Consider the following 27033-nt stretch of genomic DNA (forward strand, 5'->3'; position numbering starts at 1 on the left):
AGCTAATCAAAGGTCAGCCATTGCTAGCTGCCTCTGTCAGCTTGTCCATCTGCTTCTCTCCAGACCAAGAGATTCATTTGAGGTTTATAGTCATGTTCATATGTCATGGGTGTCTTCCTGCCCTTCATCATGGACTTTGACAGCCCCACAGTCTTGTAGTAGGACCTGAGTACAAAGATGCATCAAGGGGCAACTATAGACCTAGCCACAATCATTCCTCAACTGATTCAGTCTTTGTTTTTTGCTATTCCTGGGGCTTGAACTCAAGACAGGGCCTGAGCACTGTCCCTTGTTTCATTTTGGTCAAGGCTAGCACTCTACTTGAACCACAGTGCCACTTCAGGCTTTTTCTGTAAGTGTCGCTAAGTAATCGAACCCTGAGCTTCATGTATATGAGGCAAGCACTTTACCACTAGGCCATATTCCCTGCCCTCAGGTTCAGTCTTTAGAGACAGCTGGAGTTCCTTTCTGGAAGATGGGCTCAGGTTCTGACCCTGTAATATTCCTTTATCATACTTTTGGGCTCTGAACAAAAAAATCTTTTCATCCATTGTTTTAGTATATTGAAGCAACTGATCAGGACATAGGCTTATAATTCAGATGGGAGTTCTACCTGGACAGGTAAGCTAGGAAGATAGACAAGTGAGGTACCACCCATGACTTATAAAGGAGGGCAACAAAGGAAGGCAGGCTACATAAAGTTAAAACATGTAGGTTCAAATTATGTACTTGTTACAACTAGAAGCTACATGCTCTAAGAGCGCAAGTGATGCATAAGACTGAAATAGAACCCAAGTTTAGATTCTGAGTTTAGAAGTGACTCAGCCAGCAACTCGTGTTCACTGAACAAGTGATGAGCAGGGCTGTATAGCCAGCCTAATGCAATCCCCAAACTCAAGGCTAAACCTGTGTCCAAGCATCAGTAACTCACTCAGGCTCATAGAGTTAGTGACAGGCTGATCCAGCTGAGCTCAAGCCCATATCCACAGCAACCTTCTCATCCTAAGCATTTTCTTTCAGGTGGTTGCTATTTGATGTCATGGGGCTGCTGCTCCTACATTAAACAGAGCTCCTACCTCCTTTAGGGGGCAGAATTTGTAACTCCTGAAGCCCTGGAAGCTACCTTCACAAAGGCTAAAAGATCATCACCAGGCTGAGAACTGCTTCATCTGGGCAGACTCCACACATTCATTATCTTTGCCCAGTTTTCAAAGTAAGGGCAGAGCTTCTTACTCCCTTTTCCCGGTTCAGGGAGAGTTATCTTCAGGCCTATGCCTTTGTTGGCCTGAGGGCCAACTACATGTCGGCTGTGGGCTGTCAGCTCCCTAGAGCACCTTGATCAGGTCCCACTAAGCCTGTTTCTAGAGCTGTGTGCATTGTTTGAATCCAGGATTTCAGACCAGTCAGCATTTTGATCCCTTCTGTATCTGGGTTTGTCTCTACCTGCACTTCAAGGTAAGTTCCTGGAGATTTCCATACAGCACCTACTCATACATCTTGAAAAGATTAAAACTCAATAGCCACAGGCCAAGCTTATTTACAGTATTGAAAATGCACAAGTTGAAGCTGTGCTATGATATGAGCTCTTAGGTTCCTCTTCCTTGGGTGAGAAAAGAAATGAAATCAGAGCAAAAAGAGCTTGTCAGAGCCTTGGTTTTTTTTTTTTTTTTTTTTTTTTTTTGCCAGTCCTGGGCCTTGGACTCAGGGCCTGAGCACTGTCCCTGGCTTCTTCCCGCTCAAGGCTAGCACTCTGCCACTTGAGCCACAGCGCCGCTTCTGGCCGTTTTCTGTATATGTGGTGCTGGGGAATCGAACCTAGGGCCTCGTGTATCCGAGGCAGGCACTCTTACCGCTAGGCTATATCCCCAGCCCCGAGCCTTGGTTCTTAAAGAAGTTTCAGACAGTCCACTCTTGAGGACTTGAGTTAACACACCTGTAAGAGAAAGCACATCTGCTGCCCCAATTCAACACAGAAACTTGTATTTTCTCCCTCTAGAGACAAAACACATGGGTTGCTCTCATTTCCTCTCCAGAGACTTTGCTAGATTGAGTTCACATTGCTGATGGATTTTTGCCATAGCACACCTGCTCCCGTTTGTTTATTCCCAGAGACAGTGAGACTTAAGAGACCTACAGAGAAAAGCAGCACCACCATCATGGTAATCGAGTCTTAGAACCCAGAGCAGTGCTTTTTTCAGTATAGGCAGTGATGAGTGAGAGCACATCTATAGATGAAGCTTATTAATGAGGAATCAGAAACTTGCAGCCTACTAGTAAGCTGGAACACAAGAGCTATCCTCAGACCCCATGAAGTCCAATTCAGGCTCATTTGTACAAGACTAGTTTTGCAGAGCTAGCCTCTCCGTCCCCAGCACCAATAAGGTTAGTGAATTACTACAAGACTCAGACAGAAGTCATTCCTGGATAGTTTTTCCAAAGGACTAAAGCTTTTCTTCTACTATAGAAGAGCTGTAGGCACTTTTTCTAATTAAGAGAAGAAAACCAATGCAGAGATTTTTTTCTAACATCACCAAGCAAGCAGAGGAAAGGGAGGAGGACAGGACTCTAATAGGCGATTATGAAGGCCCCTACCTCAATCAGCCAACTGGCCAGCTGAGACCCACTAGCCACACATATATGAGGCAAGCAGAAGGAATGTACTTCTCAGAGTATGAGTCCTTAAAGTTTACATAGGAAAAAGCTAGCTTTTAACGACAACCCCCCTCTTCCTTCCCATTCTTTTCTCCCTCTGTTTCATAGAAATTTTGCACCCACCACTCTCCCAATTCCACCCATCTTCCTCCCTTCCCCTCCTTTTCAAAGGCCACAAACAGCCCTAAGAATCGAAGGAGTAAAATACTCTTTCTGCCTTGCTCCCTAGGTTTTATAGACTGGAGGTTAGGACCCCACCCTCCTCTCCCAAGGCATTCTGGGTGACTTCTCATTGGCTCTCTCCTCTCCCATCAAGCGCTAACTCCCACCTTCCCTAGATTTATTTCCTGGTCTGTCAACCAATGGCAGTAAAAAAAAATGAAGACTTTTAGTGCCAGGTGTTTCTAGCTTGACCCCCGCCCCCAAGCCAAAACGGGTGGCTGCTCACTGCTCAAAGTGATATAATAGGAAAACAAGGGTCAGCCTGTTTATGGAAAGAATATATAACTATCTCTGTGTTCAGTTAGCTTTCTTGTAGTTAAGAATCACCTGAGGTGGCTGTAACCTCCCCTCCCTGGTCATCCGGGTTCTTCCCAGGAATTGATGACTAAATCTTAGTCTGTGGTTTCAAGAAAGATCTTCAACACTTGTTTCTTCAGGGAGGTTGGTGTAAAGCTAACATACTGAGTTTCAAAAGTTTTCATCTATGAAATTACTTTTGTTAAGCTGCTATGTGTATCCCAATATTCTCATTCTCAGTTCTTTTCTGGATTTGAGCAGAAGCCCTCCTTTCTCATCCTCCACCCCCTTCCCCCACAAACACTATGTAGGTTCAACAGGGAAGGCTCCCTAGTGCTTATTTGCACAGCAAACTAGCAGCTGACTTCTACAGAAGAAGGAACCCCAGGTGTGCATCACATACTCTATCCACAGTCTCACCTGGATTATTAGCTTAGCTTCAGGTCTTCACTAGCCTGGGAAGGTGAAAGGGCAGGAAACTTAGAGAACAGGGATGTGGGGTGAGAAAGTTTCAGGACCTGGGAGGAAAAGGGTGACCTAGGAGTCACCACTATGGGGATACTCAAGATAGCAGGAAAGTGGCTTGTGACGCCCCGTGATCTATGGCAAGGGAACCTGCTGATTTCCACCTGGAAATTTCATGAAAGGACAAATATTAAACGTGGGGTGTTGATTGCTTTTTTCTGTGTGTGGTAGTAGTTTGAAAGTCGATTCTACAAGCATCACTTGCTTCCTAACCCAGATCACTGCCAATTAACATCTCTCCCGGTTTCCTTCATGTGTCTGACTTCTTGTGTTTAGTCCCCAGGTTTCCCCAACCAAAATTGTCACAGAGAATTAGTATTAGTATTTTTCTCTAACCATTACTTGAGACTCAGTTTCTGTAGAAGCCTGCTCTGATTTCTCAGTGTGATTGCTCCTGCTCACCAAGCAGGTGTGAAGCATGTTCCAAACAGCAATGATTGGCCACAGGATCGTCTATCACACCCTGAGAAGGAAATTTTGCTCAGCTTTGCTCCATGCACCCTCTCCTGACATCTGCTCTATCTGCCTGACATATAGTTGTTGTCACATTTGTCTGTGACCCTATCTTGTAAGTTTCTAGAGGGGTGGGAGGATAACTTCAACTCCAGAATGTGGTAATGTATTATAGGCTTCTCGAATCCATGGATGCTTTGATGAAAGGAGGAAGAGAAGGAAGAAGTGGTGAAGGAGGAAGAGGAAGATGGCTACAAAAAAATCAGATTCTTCTTCCTTCAGGGCTTTATCTGGAGCCTCAAGTTGCATCTGTTGATGTGGTAATAAATTCTGGAAGTCCTGAGGCTTTAAAAATGCTTCCAACTTCACAAAGCTGCCTGAAAGATCAAGAAAATCCAAGCGATAAGGGGAAAGAGCTTTGGGGCATGAGCTAAGTCTCTTCTTGCCTGAGTGTGTGAATCCTTACCTGGCATCATTATGTTTAAACCTTGAGTCCTTGGGAGCTGGAATCATACAGTGTGTAAACATGCTGAACACACATTTTCTGTGTTTATATTAGGTCTTGTGGCCTGCTACCTATATAACCTTATATGACCTTGTACAAGTAATGCAGTGTCTCTAGCCTTCAGATTCTCTACAGGCCAATGGGGGGATAATTAGTGATGATAAAAGGCCTTGTCTACCACAGTTATTACCATAAGGTTTAGATGAGTTAACTTGTAGAACACAGAACAGTGACTGGCCCTTAGTATTAAGTTATGGTTAGCTGTCATAAACCATTTTGGCTACACTATTCTTGATGAAATGATATGTAGCTTAATAAGGTTTCACTTAACTGTAAGTGGGAAATGTAAATTCAACACAGATGTGACCAAACTGGTAGAATGACGTTACTTTATTGGTGATAAGCAGATCTGGTAATTTTACTATGCTGTCCACTTTGGGGCAGAATTCACATCCTTTGTCCCTAACATCTTTTTTCTTCTTTGCTTTTTCTCTTCTTTACACCTCTGCTCCTCCTGGTTCCTTGTGCAGGTAGAGGTTATTTTAGCAATGGAAATTATTACCACAAGTCATAAACATCACAGTAATGTTTGAACTTGTGATCTTTTGTGGCATCGTCCATTCCTAAAATAAGATTATTACACAGGCTCTCAAAAGCCACTGTTCAGATTGCACAATTGTCACTCACTGTGCAAATGGGGTTCTGGTACAATTTAACCCTTTTCTCAGAAAATGTGGCAAGATGTCAGTAATTATGGCAGTTTCTTTTCTTCCCGATTGTTCTCAGCTTCATGTTTTGTTAAATGATAACCCTTAACCTTATCTATAATTTTGCATAAAAAGTATATTCCTATTTCAAGGCACATTTAAAAACACAAAATGAAACTCAACTTACTCTTATGCAAGCAACTCAAAGTGAAAGCTGAGCAAGGTTGTTTGGAAATACAAATAATGCTGAGGTCAGCAGCTTTTTCTTTTGATGAATAAAATCCATTGTTTACATTAGAAACCAAAACCACTACAACAGAGACCATAGAATCCTGTCTTCTTTATCAGCCTGAACTTGGGGGACTCATGATTTCTTGGATTTTGCCTCACACTTGAGCCACATTTCCAGCCCTGCTCTTTGCTGTTTAACTACAGATGGAGTCTTCTAGTTTATTCTGGCTAGGATGGCCTCAAACTGTGATCCTATAGCTGTCTGCCTCCTGAGTATCTAGGATTACAGATAAGAGCCACTAACGCACAGTAACAGAATTCTTTCTAAACTTATAGCATGCTTATGTGTTGATCCTTTCTGTACCCTTTGGGTGGTTAATGAGTATAAAATCCCCTAATTTAGAAAGTCGCTTGAAGAGTGGATAACCAAGTACAGGAAGCCCTGGTCTCTGAGCGAACATATAGTGAGAGTTAATTAGCATAGGAATAGTTAGAAACAGTAACTGCAGAACACTCAGAGTATGACATTGCAGGAGAAGGAGAAGGAGTGTCGGGCCCAGTAGCTTTGGCCAGCTGGGCCTTTTTGCAGGAACTGGAACTGCTTGCTGCCTTACTCATGACAGCTCTAGAGACTATTTTTTCCTTTTCTCACCTTGTGGAACCTCAAGTTTTGCCATAGAATCTCGAGCTCCCATTCCCACTGTTTCAGAGAACCTCCCAAGGCTGCAGATAGATTTGGTAAAAGTTCTTAGCTCCTCTAAGGAAGCCCTCATCTATGACACAGTGTAATGCGAGGAATTCATCATTGTACCATAAAACCTATGGTCAAGTATTTGGCTTTTGGAATTGAAAATTCATGGTATCTACTAACCAGATGTAATAACATTGACTAAAGGACCCTAAATCTTTTAACTTGTTGTTTCGATTTTTCAGCACAAGTGGATTCAAAGGACCAAGATGAAGTGGGAGATCCTCTGTGGGTGGAGTCAGGGACAGAGAGAAATAGAGCTCAGCTTGGTTCAGGAGCCCCACAAGGGGAGTCGGTGCAAAGAGGCATGAACACCAGAGAGATTGGGAGTCAGTGCCCATCACATAGAAAACCCCTGGAAGCTGGGATTCGTTTATCCTTGTCAAGAAGTCTAGGAAGTAGATATTGGGAAGGAAGATGGACTGGGGAGGAGGGATGCAGTCTGGCAAAGGTGGCTGCCACAGGGGCCAATATGGCAATCCCCCTTCTCCACCTCCCTCCTCGCCACAGCCACCACCATGGCTCCCAGGGCCTCCCTACCGTGACCGCAGGGGGTATGCCAAAGGAAATTCATCTAGTACATTAAACATAATGACAACAATTAAATCCACAAAGGAGGATATTCTTAAGAGAGTTGTATAAGGGCTCAATAGCTATGTGCATATGATCATATAAAATGATACATATCAAAATGAACTGAAAGAAATAGAAACAGAGGTTTTCTATTGTGCTGTTTGCAGTTCTTTTTTTTTTTTTCTTTTGTCTTTGGTTTATTCCCTTTTGTCATTGTTCTTGACTTCTGTACACTTGGTCTTGTATGCAAGTTTATCTGATTTGGGGAGGCGAAGGGGAAGCACAGAATTGGGAGAAAGGGTGAACAAATTCAGTTGTAATGCTCACTAGACACTGTGTTGGAAATGAATTCCTTTCTCCTCCATTTCCTAACATGTAGTTTCATTTTTACAATCTCAAGAAGGGATTTGTGATAGCATAGTGTAAGGACCACACAAGAGGGACACTCCGTTCAGTTGAAGATGGTTTGAAACAGGAGAACATATGTTAAACTATGTCATTTAAAGAAATGGATAGACTATGTGACAGTCCTAGAATCCAAAAATAACATATCCCAAAGACACAAGTGACATTCTTTCTGTTTAGATCATCAGAGTCTTCAGCAAAACAGCTTAGGAGCATCCAAAATCTCCGAGTTGGCCCTGATGAGAATAATTTCTTCTAATTCACTAACTTTATAAACATAGGGTTAGGATTTTGAAACCACTTTTCATTTTCATTGAGATATTTAATTGTTATCCTATGTACTTTTTGTTTTTGATATTTTAACTCAATTTTTATTGTTATTATTAAGGAGTACAAAGGGATTACAGGTCCATAATTCAGGTTATGAGTACAATGGTTCAGTTGTTATGTCACCCCTTTCTTCATTTTCCTACCACTTTTTTTCTCTGGTCCCAACTCACATCATTCAGTTTTAGTATAATGTATATTAAATACAATGGCTGCATTTTGTCACCATCTCTCCATTCCTGTATTCCCTTATTGTTTTGAATTTTTTTTAATATCATGATAACTTGAAAACTAAGACTCGGACAAATGAATGACCTTATTTTTCATTTCCTAATACAAATCATGAGTCTACTTGATTGTGTAGCTTATCCCTTTTGCAATGGCACCAGCTACCTTACCAAAACGATTGGGCACTGTTGTAAGAAACACATCACCAATCCCATCAAAGAACCCTGCACCCCATGACTTTTCTTCCTTGGTTTTTTCAATCTCCTTTTTCAGTTGATGTATCTCTGTATTCATATCTTCATATTTCTTATTGAATCCTTCTTTAAGCATTTCTTCTTGGACCTACAGAATGAAAAAGTAAGCCCTGAAAATAAAACTTACTGAGTATCAAAAGTTTGCGCTTAGCAACCCTAGGACCAAGTAACCCTAGGACCTAGCAACCCTAAGACCTGTCTCTCCCTCTCCCCCTCCAACAGTGCTCTTTGATACATTTGTCTAATGCTTCCTCATGATTCCTGGGTAGTAAGAACATATGTGCTCCTAGCTCCCTGTGATTCTCTCAGGAGGGTGGGAGGCACTGGGCAAAGGCAAGCTCGAAATTATCCTTGTGATAGGTCTCACACCCCATCCAGACTCACCTTCAGCTTGTGTTCCAGCTTCTTTTTCTGATCTCTTATCAGATTCTCTCTTTCACTTTCCATCTTTGCCTGTAGTTGGGCCACATTCTCCTTGAAGCTTTTCTCTTGGGCTTCCATCCTTTCCTGCTGTTCCTTCTGTTTCTGTCTTAGCAGTTCCTGCTCCTTTTCAGCTGCCTCCTTTGCAGCCCTCTCAGCTATCCCACATTAGATTTAGAGAAGAAAGACAACAAGAGTCAAGCCATAACCCTAAACCTTCTGGGCTCAGAGACAAAATTGTCTCTGAATTCTTCCCACGACCAAACCCAAGCAATGTCAGGATGATATGGAAATGTGCTGCCACACTGGCTGAGTATAACTAGAACTGACTTTTTATTTTTCTGCTTTAGCATCATGTGCACTCCCATGTAGAACAGGAAGCTCCTTCCATAAAGACCTTCATGTCCATTGTTAGGGTTGTCAGGAACCAACCCCCTTTCCTGAAAGCTGTGTCATCCCCAGTACCTGCTATGGCCTTCTGTACGTCAGTGAGAGCTTTGTCTGACTGTAGGATTGATTTTTCTATAGCATCCTGGGACTGCAGGAAGTTCTGGAAGACCTCATTTGCCTAGGACACCAACAAATAAGTGGAATATGTCAAACAGTGAAAGTCAATTCCCTTGTTGCAGAAATTATTACTCTCTAAATCCTGTAAAATTTCAACTGTCTTCAAGATTCCTCTGCTTTTGTTCCTTTTTAAAAAATTATTTATTTACTTTTAACGTGATATACAGAGGGGATACAGTTTCATATGTAAGGCAGTGAGCACATTTCTTATCAAACTTGCTACCTCCTTCCCCATTTTCCTCATTTTTCTGTTCCTTCTTGAACCATAATAGCAAATCCAATCTCTCTTGGAGTACCTCAAAACTTTTTATAGCAGGGCTGGGAATATGGCCTAGTGGCAAGAGTGCTTGCCTCGTATACATGAGGCCCTGGGTTCAATTCCCCAGCACCACATATACAGAAAATGGCCAGAAGTGGCGCTGTGGCTCAAGTGGCAGAGTGCTATCCTTGAGCAAAAAGAAGCCAGGGACAGTGCTCAGGCCCTGAGTCCAAGCCCCAGGACTGGCAAAAAAAAAAAAAAAAAACCTTTTTATAGCAGCCTCTGTCCTAGCTCTCTAGCCTTCCCCTCCAACCCCCACCTCTTTTTTTTGTTGTTGTTCATTGTGGGTCTTGAACTAAGGGCCTGGGCGCTGTCCCTGAGCTTTTGTGCTCAAGGCTAACATCCTACCACTTTGAGCCATGTTACCACTTCTGGTCTTCTGATGGTTAGTTGGAAATAAAAGTCTCATGACCTGCTGGATTTGAACTGTGATCCTCAGATCACAGCCTCGTGAGCAACTCGGATGACAGGCATGAGCCACCAGCACTCAGCTTCCAGCCTTTTTTTTTTTTTCCTTTTTAAACAGAGAAGTCTATTGCTATTCTAGCTTATCAATGAGATTTACATGTACCTAAAACTTGTACCCCCTGGCTGGGTACTGGTGGCTCATGCCCTACAAATCCTAACTACTACTGAGATACAGGGAATCTTCATTTGAAACAAGCCCAGGCAGAAACATCTGGGAGACTCTACCTCCAAAATAACCAGCACAGGACCAAACTAGAAGCATGGGTCAAATGGGAGTATACCAGCCAAGAAAGCAAGCTGAGCAAGTAGTAATCCCTGGGTTCAAAACCCAGTACTGCCTAAAACAAATAATATATCCCTACATTCTATTCTTCAGCTGGGATACCTGTATTCTTTTTATAACCTACATGGAATCCTCTGGTAATTCATCCTGACCCTCCCTCTGCTCTTGAAGAAAGCTTTCCCAAGCTAACTCTGGAGTTGTGTGTGGCTGTCCTATGCAAGTGTCCTACCAGGTTCCCCAATGACAGACTCAAGGAATTTGCAATTTGTTAGTTTGCTGTGCCTCACATTTCTCAGCTTGGATAAATCTTGGATAAAAATAGTACTAATTTATCACATTGTTCTTGAAATTAAATTATAATTTTCCAAGTATCACAAAAGTACTGGTTACTGAGTATTCATGCCTGCCGGGCCAGCCGGCAGGGGAACAGAAATCCTGACTGAGGGGCGGCAGGGATACGGAAAAGGAAAAATAAGGCAAGAGAAAAAAGACAAGAGACAAAGATGGGGTACGGGAGGTCTGCAGCCATAAGGTTGAACCTCAAGACTGCAGCAACAGTTTATTCTTAACTTCCAGCTTATATGCAGTTTTGGAACCAGGGAATAGCATAGGGTTGTTAAAATTCCAGAACACAAAGAGGCTTTGAAGTTTACAACATTTGATTACAGTAAACACAAGGTAACAAAGCAATTCCGGACAGTGGCTGTGGACTTTGCCTTTAGCATATCCTGGAGGTAACAGCACAGCCAGAGGTGATAATGAACCTAGGTGCAAGTTTGGCTCCCGACATCTTGGCGACATAGGCACAGCCAGAGGTCAGGATGAGCTTAGCTGCTAGCTTGGCTCCCGACATTCATGATATTAAATAGGGTGTTGAGGCATAGTGGTGCACAAATCTAATCATATCACTGGGAAGGCTGAGGTGGAAATAATGTGAGTTGGGAGGCTTACCTACATGAAACACCCTGACTTAAATCAAAGAAAAATAAAAACAAAACTCCAATGAAACATAAAATATGATTTTGAATATGTTTGAGCATTATTAACATTAATATTGCAACCATATTAATCCCACCATTGTTTTTACTTAATGTTCATCCCAGGATGGGATACTTTATCTTGTGAAATTCAATTTACTACTTGTACTGAGGCAAGACTATTAGTTTCTTGTGAAAATAACAAAGGAGTGTCTTTAATTTTTAAATCTCATCAACTTCACAAAGATACAATCACATTGTTTGATCTATAAAAATTATCCTACTCTATCTGGGATTATTGGTGTTATGTCCTATTTTTAGGAAAGAATGTTTCATTAAGAACAAGTCATTGTGATAATACTTAGAAAACATTTTGTTTTTAATTTTAACATAATAAAGTATGACTATGTTTGTAAAAAGTAATTGTGGATATGGAAGGAAAATACAGACATTCTTCTCACAAATGATTCTGTATTCTTTAGTAGTGAGATTCTCTGTCTCACTGCAATTTATCCCCCTGGTCCTTATTCCTTACCTTTACTCCTTTCCGGGGCACTGCCTCATAGTAAAGCCCAACCTTCATCTTGCTTTCTAAGTACAGACTGTGTCCTCCAGGGGCAGAGAAAGTTCCATTGGAAATGCATTTCATTAAATGCTCAGAAACTTTCTTCAGCTGGGTCTGGCAGTATTTGACAGATGCTTCTTCATTCTGCAGGATGAACTCTTCCTTCTTTCTCTCTATGCTGCTCTGTTAAGGCCATGGGAAGACAGTACAAAGGAGGTATTAGAACGAAAGTCTATGGTGATCTTCATGGAAAAAGTAAGGTGAAGGCTCAGAGCACACTGGGACATGGGAAGGAGCCCCTGCCACTTCTGAAAACTAAGTAATATTAGAAAGTCCCTGAACATTTTGGGAACCAGGCTCATTCTCTGTAAATGATGGAATTTATGACAGGACCTGCACAATTCTTTCAACCGTGAAGTGATTAATAGCAATAAAACCACAAGATAAGCAAAATTGCAAGTGGAATATGGCTAGGAGAGTTATCTGAGGATTTGTGTTGTAAGGATGAAAATGTTAAAAAGTATGCAATTAACACTGAAGTTTCTCATCTGTTCAGGTGTTTGGAACCATTAATTAATTCTTACAATGAGCATATGAAAGCATGAAGTTATATGCCCCCAGCAAAAAAAAAAAAAAAGTTTTGGTTGTGCTTTTATCCCGACAGCAACTTCATTGCAGAAACTGAGGTCGTGATCTCAGATAGACCTTGGGCGCCCTATGCCAAGTACTGGGGGCTCATCCAACATCATACACTATACTTACAACATACATAAATGACTATCCATGTACATTTGTCTTGTTTTAATTCTGGTCTTGGGGCTTGAACTCAGGGTGTAGACTCTGTTCCTAAGCTTTATGCTCAAAGCTGTTTGAGCCACAGCTCTACTTCTGGACTTGTGCTGTTTAATTGAAGATAAGAATTTCAAAGACTTTCCTGCTCAGATTGGCTTTGAACCATGATCCTCAGATCTCAGCCTTCTGAGCAGCTAGGATTACGGTATGAGCCACTGGTGCCTGGCTTTTTAAATTGCCAATCATATTGTAATTTATTATACAAGAATAAAAGATAAATGTCTGTTGTCCATCAGCTTGTAGGAATCCTAGCACTCATAAAATTCCAGGCACCTAATAGTAAAGTTAGGAAACGGTCCATAGGATTAAAATGATGAATATTGAGCATCATTCCAAAAGGGGAAGAAGTCAAGAAAGATAGAACAGAAGAATACATCTATCGTACCATCAGATTCTTTTGAAATTCTTGTTTGTCATCCTTGAAGGAGAGTTCCATGAAGACTGTGATGGCTTCTCTCTCACAGGCCACATGCACATCCAACAGCTCCTGGAGCGTGTCAGTGGGGAGCCTCAATTGTTTCACCATGAGCTGGCTGTAGTGATCAGCTGCCTTCTGTATAGCTGCTGAGTTCTCCTGTTGAGCTAGGGTGGTCACAGCATTCTCCAAACATGGCACTGCTCCACTGTTGATAGCACTCACATAAGTCTCCACCAGAGTCCCCAGCCCTGCAAAATCCATATAATTTAAGGATAAATTAGCATTCTGAAAAACATCCAAACTTAAAACAACTTTCAGATTTTTGATGATATTATGATTGAAACTCAGGGCCTTGAGCTTACTAAACAGGTGCTAAACCAACAGAACCATGCCACCAACCCTTTTTGCTTTTTTGCCAGTTATGGGGCTTGAACTCAAGGTCTGGGCACTGTTCCTGAGCTTCTTTTGCTGAAAGCTAGTGCTCTACCCCTTGAGCCACAGTGCCATGTCTGGCCTTTTCTGTTTATGTGGTACTGAGGAATCAAAGCCAGGTTTTCATGAATGCTAGGTAAGCACTCTAGCACTAAGCCACATTCTCAGCCCACCTTTTGCTTTGAAGTTGCTTCAAGCATCGCATCTTTTATGTATACCTGCACTAACATGGATTGTGAGCCTCCTATTTATGCTTTCTGCATAGCTGTCTTAACAGGCAGAAGCTACCATGCCCAGTTACTGATCGAGATAGTTTCTTGCTAATTTTTCACCACAGATAACCTCAGTTTATTATCTGGTATAAAATTTCTTTATCTTAGTTGACAAAGGCTACTTCTTCTGGTAGCACTGTCTTTTCCTATTCATTCTTTTCTTTCATGCTCTTTACTTGTACATTACAATTAAAGTCACTGAGAACCACCATTATGATCAATGTTCAAATCTAACTTTTGAGACCCAATTATAAGTAATAATGAAAATCTGCATATGCTGTGAACAAGAATTTCATAACAAAACTTAGCATTATGGGTACATATTGTCCATATCCTGAAGCCACTTCTATAGCTAGGATTTAATTGAATTTTGGTTTTAAACCTGGATGCATCTTTAGGAGCTTGACATCTTATTTACCTCTTAACTCATTTAAATTCACAAAACATTTTTCTATCTATATAGAAGAACACTTAACCTGAGCTAAGTGATACTTAACTCAAGTTACTTAACCTGAAACACAGGTATTACTCCTTAGGATCAGTAGGCCCTAATATCATCAGTGGAATAGTTTCTCAAGATACATTCCATCTCTATAAAGCTTCATGTAGAACGACAATAGTTAGTGGAGATGAAATTATAAACATAGCATGAACTAATTTCCTACCTTCTTAATATATTCAAAAATGTAATCAAAGCTTTACTTCAGGGAATTAAAAATAGAGATAAGTCCAGAAGCTAAGAAGACTCACGTTTTCCAGTGACAATAATTCCCTCTCTCACAGTCTTGGGTTTTGCATTTGTAAAGATGTAGGAACAGAATTTTTTGGATTGCATTTGGAAATTACAGTCCAGCTGGTCTTCTGGCAAGTCTTCAATATGAACTAAGAGATCTTTTTCTTTTGTAGGTCGATCAAAGACAAAACATTTACGTTTTGGAAAGAAATGCCTGATACACTCCCTAGGCAAGTTGGCATTTTGGATTTTCAAACTCATGCCTATAACAATGAAAGGAAAATGTTGGTCATTGGAAAGGCATCCATCAGGCCAGGGGCTGAGTATTTTCATTCCACAGATTTTATATTACTGATTTGAAATCTCCTTCAGTAATCCCATGATACTGCTTTGCAAACCAACCTTGTGCACAAAGGCAAAAGGAAACATGTAATTTTGAAGATTAAGCAATGTATCTATCCATAAATGGGGGAAAATTATTAGTCTCCCTAATTCTAGTGAAACTCTCATGCATTAAGAGTTTAATAAATGTTTATTGGGTGATTAGTACAACAAAATGGTTAGAAGCAGTTTTCTGATTTTATTGTATCTTTGTCAGAAATGAAATCTAAAAAAAACTTAAAATAAAATTATACCAGGAAAAGATAAGATGCTACTGGAAAAAAAATATTAGAGAGAGAATAGGTAACATTCAGGCCAGAACAGAAAATCTGTTACAAATATCAACCAAATAGAAATACATAGCACAAATTTCTTAAAGACTACTTCCACTGAAAATTTTGAGGAGTACAGTTAACTTAGAGGTAATGTGGATATGTCTTCATTATCTCTAAATTACTCTGTGAAGTTTCACAGAGACAATGTGAACAACTAGTGTGTAAGAATTGATGGATAAATGTTGAAAGAGAATAAAATGGTATCTAAAATATCTATAATGTCTTTTCTTTTCATATATTGTCTTTTCAAGTGCCCCCCAACACTTCACTTTGATAATATAGTATTTTTAACAAGTCTGAAATATTTAATTCATTAAGTATAAGGTTACAAATGAAGAAAATGATGATATAAAAAAGGCAAATAAAAGACTGAGTCTTTCTCAAAAGAAATATCAGGGTTTTTCTTAAGTATTTACTGCATAATAGTCTTCCATTGAGGAATGTGAATGAGTCAGATATTACTAAAATATACTGTGGAAAATAATTTAAAAATTGACCCATTTATTAAATATAATTCCATGCTTACCAAATTTTAATTTTTTTTTACATGAAGCACCTACTTTAAAAAATTTAATATGTGTGCCTTTTAATATTATAGGATGGATTATAGTCAAGGTAATTTTTGGCATGGTGTTAATTCATCTTAAATAATTTGATGCAGTATTTGTGCCCTTTTTAGTGATTTTATATTCCGCTTGAAGATTTTCAAATGATAAATCTTGAATAGCATAGAAGTGCCTGTGGGTTTATTAATTGTTCAGATGAAAAACCAAAACATTTCTAAAACATGCATTGTGAAATATTTTATTTGTATATGGGTCTGTTTATGAAATATTTTGCCAGAACACGATGTTATAAATGTTCAGGAACAACACACTGTTGTTTTTATTTTTAAACTTCGATTTCTATGACATGCAAGCTATGAGAGTTGATACAACTCTGTAAAGCTTTTCTTGCACGTGCTGTTTCATAAAATGCTCTCAAAATGTATTTAACTTTTTTTAAATATGAGAATTCTTGTCATATACAATGCTAGAGGACTATAAAGAAAGTGGAAATAGAGTCATTCTTTTAAAAAAAAATCTTTGAGTAACTATTACCAGTCACCTTTCAACAATTAGTATATCATATTAAGGCACAATCCAATCTCAAGTAAACATATACATTCAATGCTGATTGAAAGGGCTTAGAATATCCTACAGCTCTACTGAACCTTTCCCCTCCCAGACCTCACTCAATTACCTGAAATAAGCTTTAAGGCATTCTCCAGATAGTCATCCTCTGTGATGGGCTTGTCATCTAACTTCAGCTCCAGAATGAAATCCCGAACAGTCCAGACAAAGTCTGGAAAGAAACTCACAAATTCATCAGAGTCATCAATTTCATCAGATGACTTTGTAGTGGATTTTGCCCTGATTAGCTCTGTTAGTTCAGTTACATAGCTGGGGTCTTAGCTAAGGAATGAAGAGCACCATACACCACAAATTTCAGATCTTGCCTACAAACCTACTGATAACCTTCCATTTTGTGCTATGTACCCTCCTCAACCAGGAGAACTGAGTCACTTAAAGAAACAGGGTCGGGGCTGGGAATATGGCCCAGTGGCAAGAGTGCTTGCCTGCTATACATGAAGCCCATGATTCCTCAGCACCACATATATAGAAAATGGCCAGAAGTGGCGCTGTGGCTCAAGGGGCAGAGTGCTACCCTTGAGCAAAAAGAAGCCAGGGACAGTGCTCAGGCCCTGAGTTCAAGGCCCAGGGCTGGCCAAAAAAAGAGAAAAGAAACCGGGTCAGTTGCCATCTTCCTAAACTCAATACAACATGACTATTGTTTTCCAGGAAGGATACTGCAGTTGCTCCAGGGCCTGCTGGTTGATGGTGCCTACACTGTTGTAGACAAAGGTGCTGCTGAGTAGAACGGACAAGGCAAAGATCCATGAGTCATTCTTAGGGTCACTCTAGAAAGCACATGAGAGCAAGGGACATAGAAGTCTACTTGTGACAGTCTTTCATTTATTGTTCATTTCACACTTCAGTTGAAATAAAGCAGAATACAAAGATCAAATTTGTTTTGTTTTTTAACTATCTTGTTTACACTTCCTTTCATTATTAACAGTGATCTTCTTTGGGCCTTGGTTTCCTTAGTCAGAATGAATGATGATATTGTTAATGTGTATACAATATTTTCTACACCAACTATATACAATAGGTGACAGCAATATTAAAAACAACCATCATAAGTATTGTATATAAGTAAATGCTATATGCGTATATATCCAAGATTATCATCCCTGCCAATAATACACTAAAATTTTATTGTGTGAGGGAAATCAACAATTTTAATAAATAGGAACAAATACTTTACAGCTTTAAACATGTGAGTGTGTCACTGGGATGGTAGTTGATTCAACGTGCCTCATTTACTTAAAAATGATAGAATGCATAGTTAGAGACTAAAAGATCATATACATGGTAGCAGTGAGCATGTGTAACAGGCTGAAAGGTAAAGCCAGAAACAAGATTCAGGATAAGATGAGATGGGCCATGAAGTATAGGAAAATAGAATTAAGTGCTTAATTCCCACAAGTTATGGAGGCAGTGAGTAATTCTAAACAAAAGCAATTTATACTGTGGCATTAGACTCAAAGTCCTATTGACCTCATAGGTAACCACTGAGATGTCCTTACCTCTAGGAAATGTTCTCTGACCCATATACCTAGCTTATATGGCCACTTCTGGGCATCTGTAGCACCTTGTGCTGCTTATACAAAATGTATATTGGCTCCTGAATTAGGCTCCTGTATTAGGCCCTTATCTTTTACTGCTGGATCCATAGAATATAGGATAGGGACTTAGCATTATCTCTTTAATGGATATTTACTAAATTGTATCATACTCCCAGTTGCAAAGAATATTTTACCATAACAGAGACTACAAACTGAAAGAACTCACAATATCTAAAGATGGAACAAAGCAAAAGCAAGGTATAAGGGACCAGAGTCTAGCTCAGTGGTAAGTACAAAAACTAGTATGCAACACTCTTTTTTGTTCAGTCCCCAATATTTTCTACAAAAGCATAAATCAAAACATAAAATAGACCTTCTTTTATGCTGATATGAATGACTTAATAAGTGAACAGTTGACAGAGTAGAGGAAAACTCTTCCTTACAGAAGAATCTCCAATAATATCTATGCTATCTCTGTTAGGGGTAGGTAGGGTTACTACCATCTCACATTAAGATCTCTATACTAGACTGAGGTGGTAGCACAGTGGTAGAGCACTGTCTAGGATGCACAAAACCTTGAATTGGATGCCCAGGAGTAATAAAAGAACAAAGAATGATTCACTTGCAAACAAACAGAGTAAGAGAAAGGAGGAAAGGTTTTCATGTTTGTTTATGTTTTTGAATGATGATAATACATCAAAATATTTTGGTTTATCAGAGTAGTGTCAAGAAACAAATTTAGCTTCCATTCATAACTAGATTTGTAGTTTTCAGGAATTGAATTAAGCAGTGGAAATTTAGAGAGATAAATGGTAAGTTAAGGAACACAACCAAGGGAGAATCCGCCATGATTTTGTTTGTTTGTTTGTTTGTTTTTTTGGCCAGTCCTGGGCCTTGGACTCAGGGCCTGAGCACTGTCCCTGGCTTCTTCCTGCTCAAGGCTAGCACTCTGCCACTTGAGCCACAGCGCCGCTTCTGGCCGTTTTCTGTATATGTGGTGCTGGGGAATCGAACCTAGGGCCTCGTGTATCCGAGGCAGGCACTCTTGCCACTAGGCTATATCCCCAGCCCCAACCCTCCATGATTTTGATTTACCTTCTCCACATCACCCAGGCCTTCAGTGTCCAGAAGGACCAAGGTGAATGTTGGTTGAGTGGGATGAGTCACACACCACATCCAGATGCCCTTTGTTTCAGACCGCACTGTACTTCCCAGATTGAAACCTGCAACCAAAGAGAAGAAAGTAATATAGACGTGTTTAATTTCTGAGAATATAGTACTGTGAGGTTCTGTTCTTTAAGATAATGAGCTAGGAGGAAAGTTGAAAATGTGAGGAAGAGAGCCTTCATAGCCAGAGGATTGATAGATCTAGGGACAGATTCTCTGGAAATCAAGAAGGAGCAAATAAAATGACCTTATTGAAGAAAATCACCCACATTGATCAAGACACACTTTATTTATAAACGGCTTTGTTGAATGGCAACTCCTTTGTACAACAACTTAAAGATAGCAAAAATTAAAAATAAAACCAAAAATAACCTGCACTTAACAAAATATGAAATGCAAATGACAATATTTGAAACAAGTTTTCTACCTTATTTATACAGCCTATGGTTTACTATTATAAACATACAATTATAAAGCATAATATATATATATATATATATTTTTTTTTTTTGGCCAGTCCTGGGGCTTGGACTCAGGGCCTGAGCACTGTCCCTGGCTTCTTTTTGCTCAAGGCTAGCACTCTGCCTCTTGAGCCACAGCGCCACTTCTGGCCATTTTCTGTATATGTGGTGCTGGGGAATCGAACCCAGGGCCTCATGTATATGAGGCAGGCACTCTTGCCACTAGGCCATATCCCCAGCCCATAAAGCATAATTTTTAAGAAAATAAATTTTTATTGCTTTCCTTTCATCTTACAACCTCCTTTTATTCCACTTCTATAAATAAAATGTACTGGGTGAAATTTGCATTGGTTCTATGGTCTTAACACAATTATGTGGGAGGGAGGAAGAGAATAATCACAGGAACTGAGTAGCTAAGATTGGCTTACACCAGAATACTATTCCTGCAAGTCACTAAACAGAATAGGAAGATTCTTGTTTTTCACTTGAACAGAGTGAGATCTTATAGCTATATGGATATAAAATTACAAGCTTTCATGACAATTTTTTTTTGTCTGTTGTAGGGCTTGAACTCTGATCCTGGGTGCTGTCCCTGAGCTCTTCAGCTGAAGGCTAGCACTCTACCACTTGAACCACAGAGCCACTTCTGGTTTTCTGGTGATTAGTGGGAGATAAGAGGATCATGAACTTTCCTGCCCCAGCTGGCTTTGAGCCATGATCCTCAGATCTCAGCCTCCTGAGTAGGTAGGATTACAAGCACTAGCCACCAGTGCCAGGCTCATGAAAATCTTAAAAACAAACATCACAAGTTTTGCCCTCAGGGAGAGTCAGATTCTTTCCAGTCATATAACAGGCATGATTACCTTGCATTATCAATGATCCCAACAAGTGGCTCCTGGCTTAAGAAAACTCACCATGGTTCTGTCCAGCCAGGCGATTCATCAGGTAGGATTTTCCTGTACGATACATTCCTACAATGGCCACCACCACCACAGGCTGTGTAATCTTTTCAAGAACCTTGACTGCTTCGGGGTTCACCATCAGCTGCTCTTTCTCATTTTCCACTAGGCAAATGGGAGTCATCATGTTGGATCCTGATGCCATGTTAACCTGCACCCCCCCAAAAAAATAGAAGAAAGAATAAAAGTGTGATAGAACACAAGGTCTAATGGGAACTCCAGGAACATGTACAATCACCTTCTCATTTGTAAAATGTGTGTGTTAAGTTCTTTTTTTTAATTAATTTAGTTTTTTAATTCTATTTTTGTTAACTTTCAGTAGTTGTACAAAGGGGTTTCAATTGAACATTTCAGGGCTGGGGCTATGGCCTAGTGGCAAGAGTGCTTGCCTTGTATACATGAAACCCTGGGTTTGATTCCTCAGCACCACATATATAGAAAAGGCCAAAAGTGGCTCTGTGGCTCAAGTGGCAGAGTGCTAGCCTTGAACAAAAAGAAGCCAGGGACAGTGCTCAGGCCCCAAGTCCAAGGCCCAGGACTATCAATAAAGAAAAAAAAAGATTCAGTTGAACATTTCAGTTTGTGAGTACAATGCATCTTGACTAATGTCACCCCTTCCATCATTCTTTCCCATGTCTCCCAACTCCACCCATCCCCTCAATTTTGAACATGACACCTCTTGGTCAAAATATCCCATGGTCATAAGTAACTTCCCATCGGTAAGGGAAAGACTAGGTTATCTCTTTTTCAAGGACATCTTTTGTATGATTGATCATTGCATAATAAATCTGCTCCCACTGCACTTGATAAAATTGTTTCTCCTATTCAGCCTATTCACAAAGAAGGCTGATAACATTTAGTCTCTCTAGTAAGCTGTTATTTGTATAGATGAATAGAAGTGTTTTAATACAGTACAAAAAAGAAGAACAGGAATTGGAAGGTAAACGGTGCTCAGAGTAATCCCGAGGATCTCAAAATCTTATAGTATGCTGGTTTATATAGACAAGATATCATTATGGCAGCATAAGAATGGAAGTACCATGATAGTTATATGAACAAGACAATGCTATAAATGAATCCTGTGTAAAACTTTATAACCAGTTTCCCTCCTTTCTTCCTTCATTCATCCTCTCCCTTCTTTGGTTTTAAAAAAACCAGAATATTTGATTCTCTGGGGGTAAATGGATCCCAAATCAATTTTGTGAGTGGCTAAACTACATCAGAAAAGACACAGCCTTCTTTTGTCTTTCCTCACTATTCTCAGTAGATTGACAATTTTTCATGGTGTGCTCACCTCACTGGTGACCAGTTTCTTAATCAGAAACCTTAGATAGTAAAATGGTGTGTTTTCTGTGTAAATTGTGTAAACGTTGAAGGAATTTGAAAATTAATTGGGCGTTGGTCATGCCTATAGTCCTTTCTACTAAGGAGACTTAGGTCTAAGGATTGAGGTTTGAAGCTACCCTGACAGACAAATTCAAGAGACTCTTAACCTCCAATTAACTGCCTCAAAAGGCTGGAAGTAGGGGTGTGGCTCAAGTGGTAAAGTACCAAGTAGGAATGTAAGGCCTTGAGTTCAAGCCCTAGATCTAGCACACAAAAAATAAAAGTTATAAGGAAGAATTTTAAGAAATCTTTAAATTAAGAATTATTTAGTATTTTTCCTTTTTTAGTCATTCTGGAGATTGAACCAAGAGCCTCATGTGTACAAGAGCTCTGCAACTCAGCTAAACCACAAACCTCTAATGTGTTGAGTGCTTTTGACAATGTAATTTATTTCGACAAGACCAGATTTAATATTTAATTACTTCATTGATATTTATCAATATCTATAACACATTTATAGAAGAGCAAGATAGATTTTGTTCCCAGTTTAGTAATGGAATAATCTATTTTATAAATATTTAGTCTTTGCTTTTGTTTTTTCATCTGTGATATGGAAGGATAATACTTTGTGCATCCTTTTCCCCCCTGCCCTGTGCTGGTCCTGGGGCTTAACCTCAGGGCCTGGGTACTGTCCTTGAGATTTTTTTGCTCAAAGATAACACTTCCTTCTGAGCATTCCACTTCTGTTTCGTGGTTAATTGAAGAGTCTCATGAACTTTCTTGCCTAGTCTGACTTTGAACCACTGTCCTCACACTTCAGCCTCCTGAATAGCCAGGATTTTAGAGAATAAGGTGGAAATCTATATTTTAAAAATAGCTGAGAATTTACCACATAAGTAGAAATATTTGATTGACATGGAGTCTAAAAAAAAGCAACTTGCATTCCTTTCTCTACTATATTTAGAGGGAATCTTCTTATTATAGTTAAAAACATTTAAATTAAGATTTTTCTTAATGTATTTGTGGTGAAAGTCAAGTTTTTTCCTGAACATGTTAGTGGAACATAAGGTCAGTTCTTCCATTTATTTTTAATTGCTCCTGTGCTGGAAATAAACATTATTTCTTCACTTTTGTACTTGATGAGAAATCAGAATAGAAACTACTTCTTAGCAGTATAGTCTTTTAATTTTATTTTCTATTCATATATATACATATATATACACACACACACGTGTGTGTATGTAAATAAAAAAATGACTTTATTATCGTTTCTGGTTCTCTTGTGTTGGGGATTAAACCTAGGGCCTTGTACTTGCTAGCCACTGAGCTACACTCCCACCTCCAGGATAGTCTTTTTAATCCCATTTTTTATACCCTGACTTGTTTTTCTTTGTCTACTACTGGCTAGAGCAATCTGGAAGCCTGCTATTTTAAAATACACATTTCTACTCTGACAAGTTTGTGATCACTCTGCATCCTACTTTACTTTGCTTTCTTGCCTTAATTTTTGCCATTCTTTCAGAGAAATCATTTATAAAAATTGTCCTGCCTTATAGGTACTATATCATGAAAAGAATCAGCATTTTTTGGTGGCCTAGGAAATAAAATGAACAAATATAGGGAATTTTCTAAGTGTTCAGCGATGTGGCACACAAAACTACATCTAGAAATGGTTGTAAAAACATCTGCATGGATTCATCTTGTTTGTATATAGTTAAAGAGGTTCTCCCCACCCCCTTAGTTTTTAAAGTTAAGATGTGCAGTGTTTTCCTTTATGTAGTGATCAACATTTCTATTTTGCATTTTAAAAAAATGGTCTAACTTTTGAAGTAAGAAAAGTCGTGTTTATTCTGAAGCAATAACTTTAAAGTGTTACCTCTTTTTCTTGTTTCATATTCAGTGATATAATTTAGTGGGCTAATCAGTTCAGATATACTCAGCAATGAAAAGAGGATTTAATTTTAAGTCTGAAATGTTTAAATTGTTTTCTGACATATATGGAACATTTTGTAGTTTGTTGTAAATGAATCTGCCTACTTAATTAAATATTTGTTAATAATAAATAAGTGTAAATTGAATTGCTTGCTATGCATGTAAACATGAAAATGGTTACATCTTTTTAGAATTAAAAAATTATAAACTACTACGAAAACCAGGTTAAAAAATAAAATTTGTCAGGAAAAAAAGAACCCTGCCCACCAATTGGCTTGTTCATAGACTTATTCTGTAAAACTTCCTTTCTTCTGTAGTTGTCAGAGAATACAAAGAATGTGGTCAACCGTGACCTTTTAATTATCATGCTAGACACAGGAGAAAGTCAAGATTGCTTTTCTTCAAATTTAACTCTTAAGAAAGCACGGGGAAGTGGAGCACTGTAATCCTAACTAGGAAGCTGCCATCTGAAGATCACTGTTTGAAGCCAGCCAAGGCAGGCAAGTCTGTGAGACTCATCTCCAATTAACCCCCTAAAAACCAGAAGTGGTGCTATAGTTCAAAGTGGTAGCACTAGCCTTGAGCACAAAGAACTCAGGGACAGGCCCTGAGTTCACGCCCCATAACTAACAAAAAAGAAAAAGAGGAGTGGTCCTGTGGCTCAAGTGGTAGAGCACAAGCCTTGAGCAAAAGCAGCTCAGGGACAGTGCCCAGTCCCTGAGTTCAAGCCCCAAGACTAGCAGGAAAGAAAAAAAAAGGAAAAAGAAAAAGAAAGAAAGGAAGTAGGGAAGAAAGGAAGGAAGGAAGGAGTAAGGAAGAAAGAGAAATAAGAAAGAAAAGAAAGCACTGGGAAAAGGGTCATCCTCTTTCTTTTTTCTCTTTCATTTTTTCTATCCTTTATTCTTTCATTTCCTTCCTTCCTTCCCTCCTTCCCTCTCTCTCTCCCTTTCCTCCTTCCTTTTCCTCTCCCCTCCTTCCCCTCTCTCCTTTCTTTCTCTTCTCTCCTTTCTTCTTCTCCTTTCTTCTACTCTCTTTTTCTCTCTTCTCTCTTCTTGTTTATCCTCCTCCTCCTCCTTCTCCTCCTTTCTCCCCTTTCCCTGCCTTGACCCCTGTCTTCCCTTCTCTTCATCTCCCCCTTTTCCTCTCTGTCACTCCCCTCTTCTCTCTGCCCTTCCCCTTCTCAGTTCTCCTAACCCTTCTCCTCCTCTCTTCTCTTCTTCCTCCCCTTCCTTCTTCTTCCTCCTCATCTCTGATATCAGTGCAGGACTAAGATGTTGAACATAGAAGCTTTCAACTCCAAGTTAAATGGGAGAAGAAGAAGGTCATGTATAGGATCAGTGGTTTCCAAAAGCTACTGCCTACAAGTTAGACCTAGATACAATTAAATTAAAACTACCTCAAACTGACTTTCCCTAAATAACACAAGCATACTGAAGTCCTTCTTGGATAGCTCACACATTTAAAAGAAATTACCTCTAACAAGTTCATAAAGGAGTTTCAATGTAATGTCAGCCTGTGAATATAATCCACCCTCATCACTGACATCTTTCATGGTTCTCCTCAACCCACCCATCTCCTCAGTTACATGCTACCATTTTCACAAATGTATATTGAATATGACTGCATTTATCCACTCTTCCTCTCTTCATCTACCTCGCCCTGCACCCCTTGATATCACCCTCCCTAACACGTTCCAGCTTCTACAAATTAAGTTAGTTGTTCAAAGGAGTTAAACGGTTCAGGATATACCCCAGGCTGAGACCTTACTGCTGTTTGTAACATTTGACTGGTGAGAGGGAGAAAATCAAGTAGTCCAAGTGGCTCAGCTGCAGGGAATCCATGAACCAGTGTGCATGGGCACCAGAAAGATGCGACGCTAGGCATTTAGGATGCAAATGGACTAGTGAAGACTCCTTTTGCTCTCAACTTTTCCAATTCCAGGCAGCTACCACTAGGGAAACATCTGAGGACTGAGGGTAATGGTGTAATTGGGGCAAGAGAGGGCTGGAAGAAGCAACCCTCCAGCAGTGACTCTGCTGGGGTTTGGACTAGGGTTTGGTTCCTCAGTGCCAGGAGAGAATTAAGGCCACTTGGAGCTGCAGCCCGTGCTGGACACCTGAGGAAAAGCAGCTCTTCCTACATAAGCTTTGCTAGGGTTACCACCCCACAGCTGCCTTGGGACTGAAGGAACCTTAGGAGCTGAACTGCCAGAAGCACTCTGGAGGGTCACAAATCCTGGGGCCTCCCATGTCCTCACACCCACATGCTGCCTTAACAATCCTTACCACTCCAGGATCCCCAGCTAGCAAAATTGCTGGGGACCTAGCTCCTTGTTGCTGATCCTGAAGGGAAATAGCACAAAAAAGACCACTTTTCCCCACAGAACTTACCTGGTGTGGATTCTATAGTCAGGAAACAAGTTCTCAGCTGCCTTTGCTCTGAGTTCTTCCCTCTGGCTAGTTAGGAAAGCACTGCTTTTACAGGCTGAGCATCAAGCCACAGATGGGAGCCCACCCAGTACGTGTTGTGCAAGAGGAACAGTGAAAGTGAAACTGTCTTCATGTCTTGATCAACAGCTTTAGCAGAAAGATTTTCCTGGAAATAGTAATGAGTAATGTCCATAAGTCAGCTTCTTTTCCTGTTAACTAACAAAGCCATTTTTTTTCTATCAAAACATTATTCCAAGGAATTCTTTTGTGAAATTACACAAAAATGGAATTTCTGCCTACTCAGGATGCTTTCCAAAATAAATTTATTTATTGTCTGAAGATAAATTTGGAGACATTCACTGGGCATGAATTAATTTTATTTAGTGTGATTTCATTTATGAAAAATGCCTTTAGGTTCCGCTGCGGTTGAGATGCGTCCTCCCCATCCGCAGAGCTTGGCCTGTGCGGCCGGCGCCCCCGCCCAGCCCTGCCTCAGCCTGCCTCAGGGCCACAGGTACCCAGCCCGGCGTCCACCCGCCCGCCGCGCGAGGGCCCGGAGTGACCTCGGGCCGGCTGGCCGGGCCCTGGCGCCGCGCGCCCGCGCCGCTCCGCAGATCGCCGCAGGGAGCCGGGCCCTGGAGCCGGCGCTGCGGGGGCTCGCGCTCAGGCCCCGCGCATGACCTCCGAGCCCTACGCGGCCTGGGCCCCGCCGAGGCCCCGCAGGCGTGCGTCGCCACTTGTTGGACCAACTTTGCAGCCGTCGGTGGCCGCCAGGGAAGCGCGCGGGGCGCCCCGCGGCGGAGGGGCAGTAGATACACAGCCCCGAAGGACCTGTAGAAATGGCTTGTTCATCTGTAAAATGGAGACACAGTCCTGAGATTT

General features: G+C 40.4%; 1 protein-coding gene across 2 annotated transcripts; it reads right to left on the bottom strand.

Annotated features, from left to right (window-relative positions):
- Positions 1-7759: 7759 nt before the first annotated feature.
- On the bottom strand, positions 7760-26243 carry LOC125355381 (guanylate-binding protein 4-like). 2 transcript variants are annotated; one of them, XM_048351723.1, is made up of 11 exons: positions 26113-26243; positions 20420-20615; positions 18973-19100; positions 17000-17109; positions 16392-16591; positions 14451-14696; positions 12964-13244; positions 11697-11909; positions 9013-9115; positions 8512-8705; positions 7760-8215 (listed from the first exon to the last, which is right to left on the bottom strand). In XM_048351723.1, exons 2-11 carry the CDS (start codon positions 20607-20609, stop codon positions 7994-7996), a joined length of 1887 nt encoding a protein of 628 aa, XP_048207680.1. In that variant the 5' UTR covers positions 20610-20615; positions 26113-26243; the 3' UTR covers positions 7760-7993. The 2 variants fall into 2 exon arrangements, with proteins under 2 accessions (XP_048207680.1, XP_048207681.1); XM_048351724.1 differs by having other exon boundaries at positions 8187-8237.
- Between the last annotated feature and the right edge of the window lie 790 nt (positions 26244-27033).

This window comes from Perognathus longimembris, chromosome 7, assembly GCF_023159225.1.
Source record: "Perognathus longimembris pacificus isolate PPM17 chromosome 7, ASM2315922v1, whole genome shotgun sequence".
NCBI classification, from domain to species: domain Eukaryota; kingdom Metazoa; phylum Chordata; class Mammalia; order Rodentia; family Heteromyidae; genus Perognathus; species Perognathus longimembris.

Coding starts and splice junctions, on each gene's coding strand:
- LOC125355381 (XM_048351723.1), bottom strand. CDS start 20,609: ATGGCATCAGGATCCAACATGATGACTCCCATTTGCCTAGTGGAAAAT. Junction 17,110..18,972: donor GCCTGGGTGATGTGGAGAAG/GTAAATCAAAAT, acceptor TGTGCTTTCTAG/AGTGACCCTAAGAATGACTC. Junction 8,706..9,012: donor CGTACAGAAGGCCATAGCAG/GTACTGGGGATG, acceptor AATGTGGGATAG/CTGAGAGGGCTGCAAAGGAG.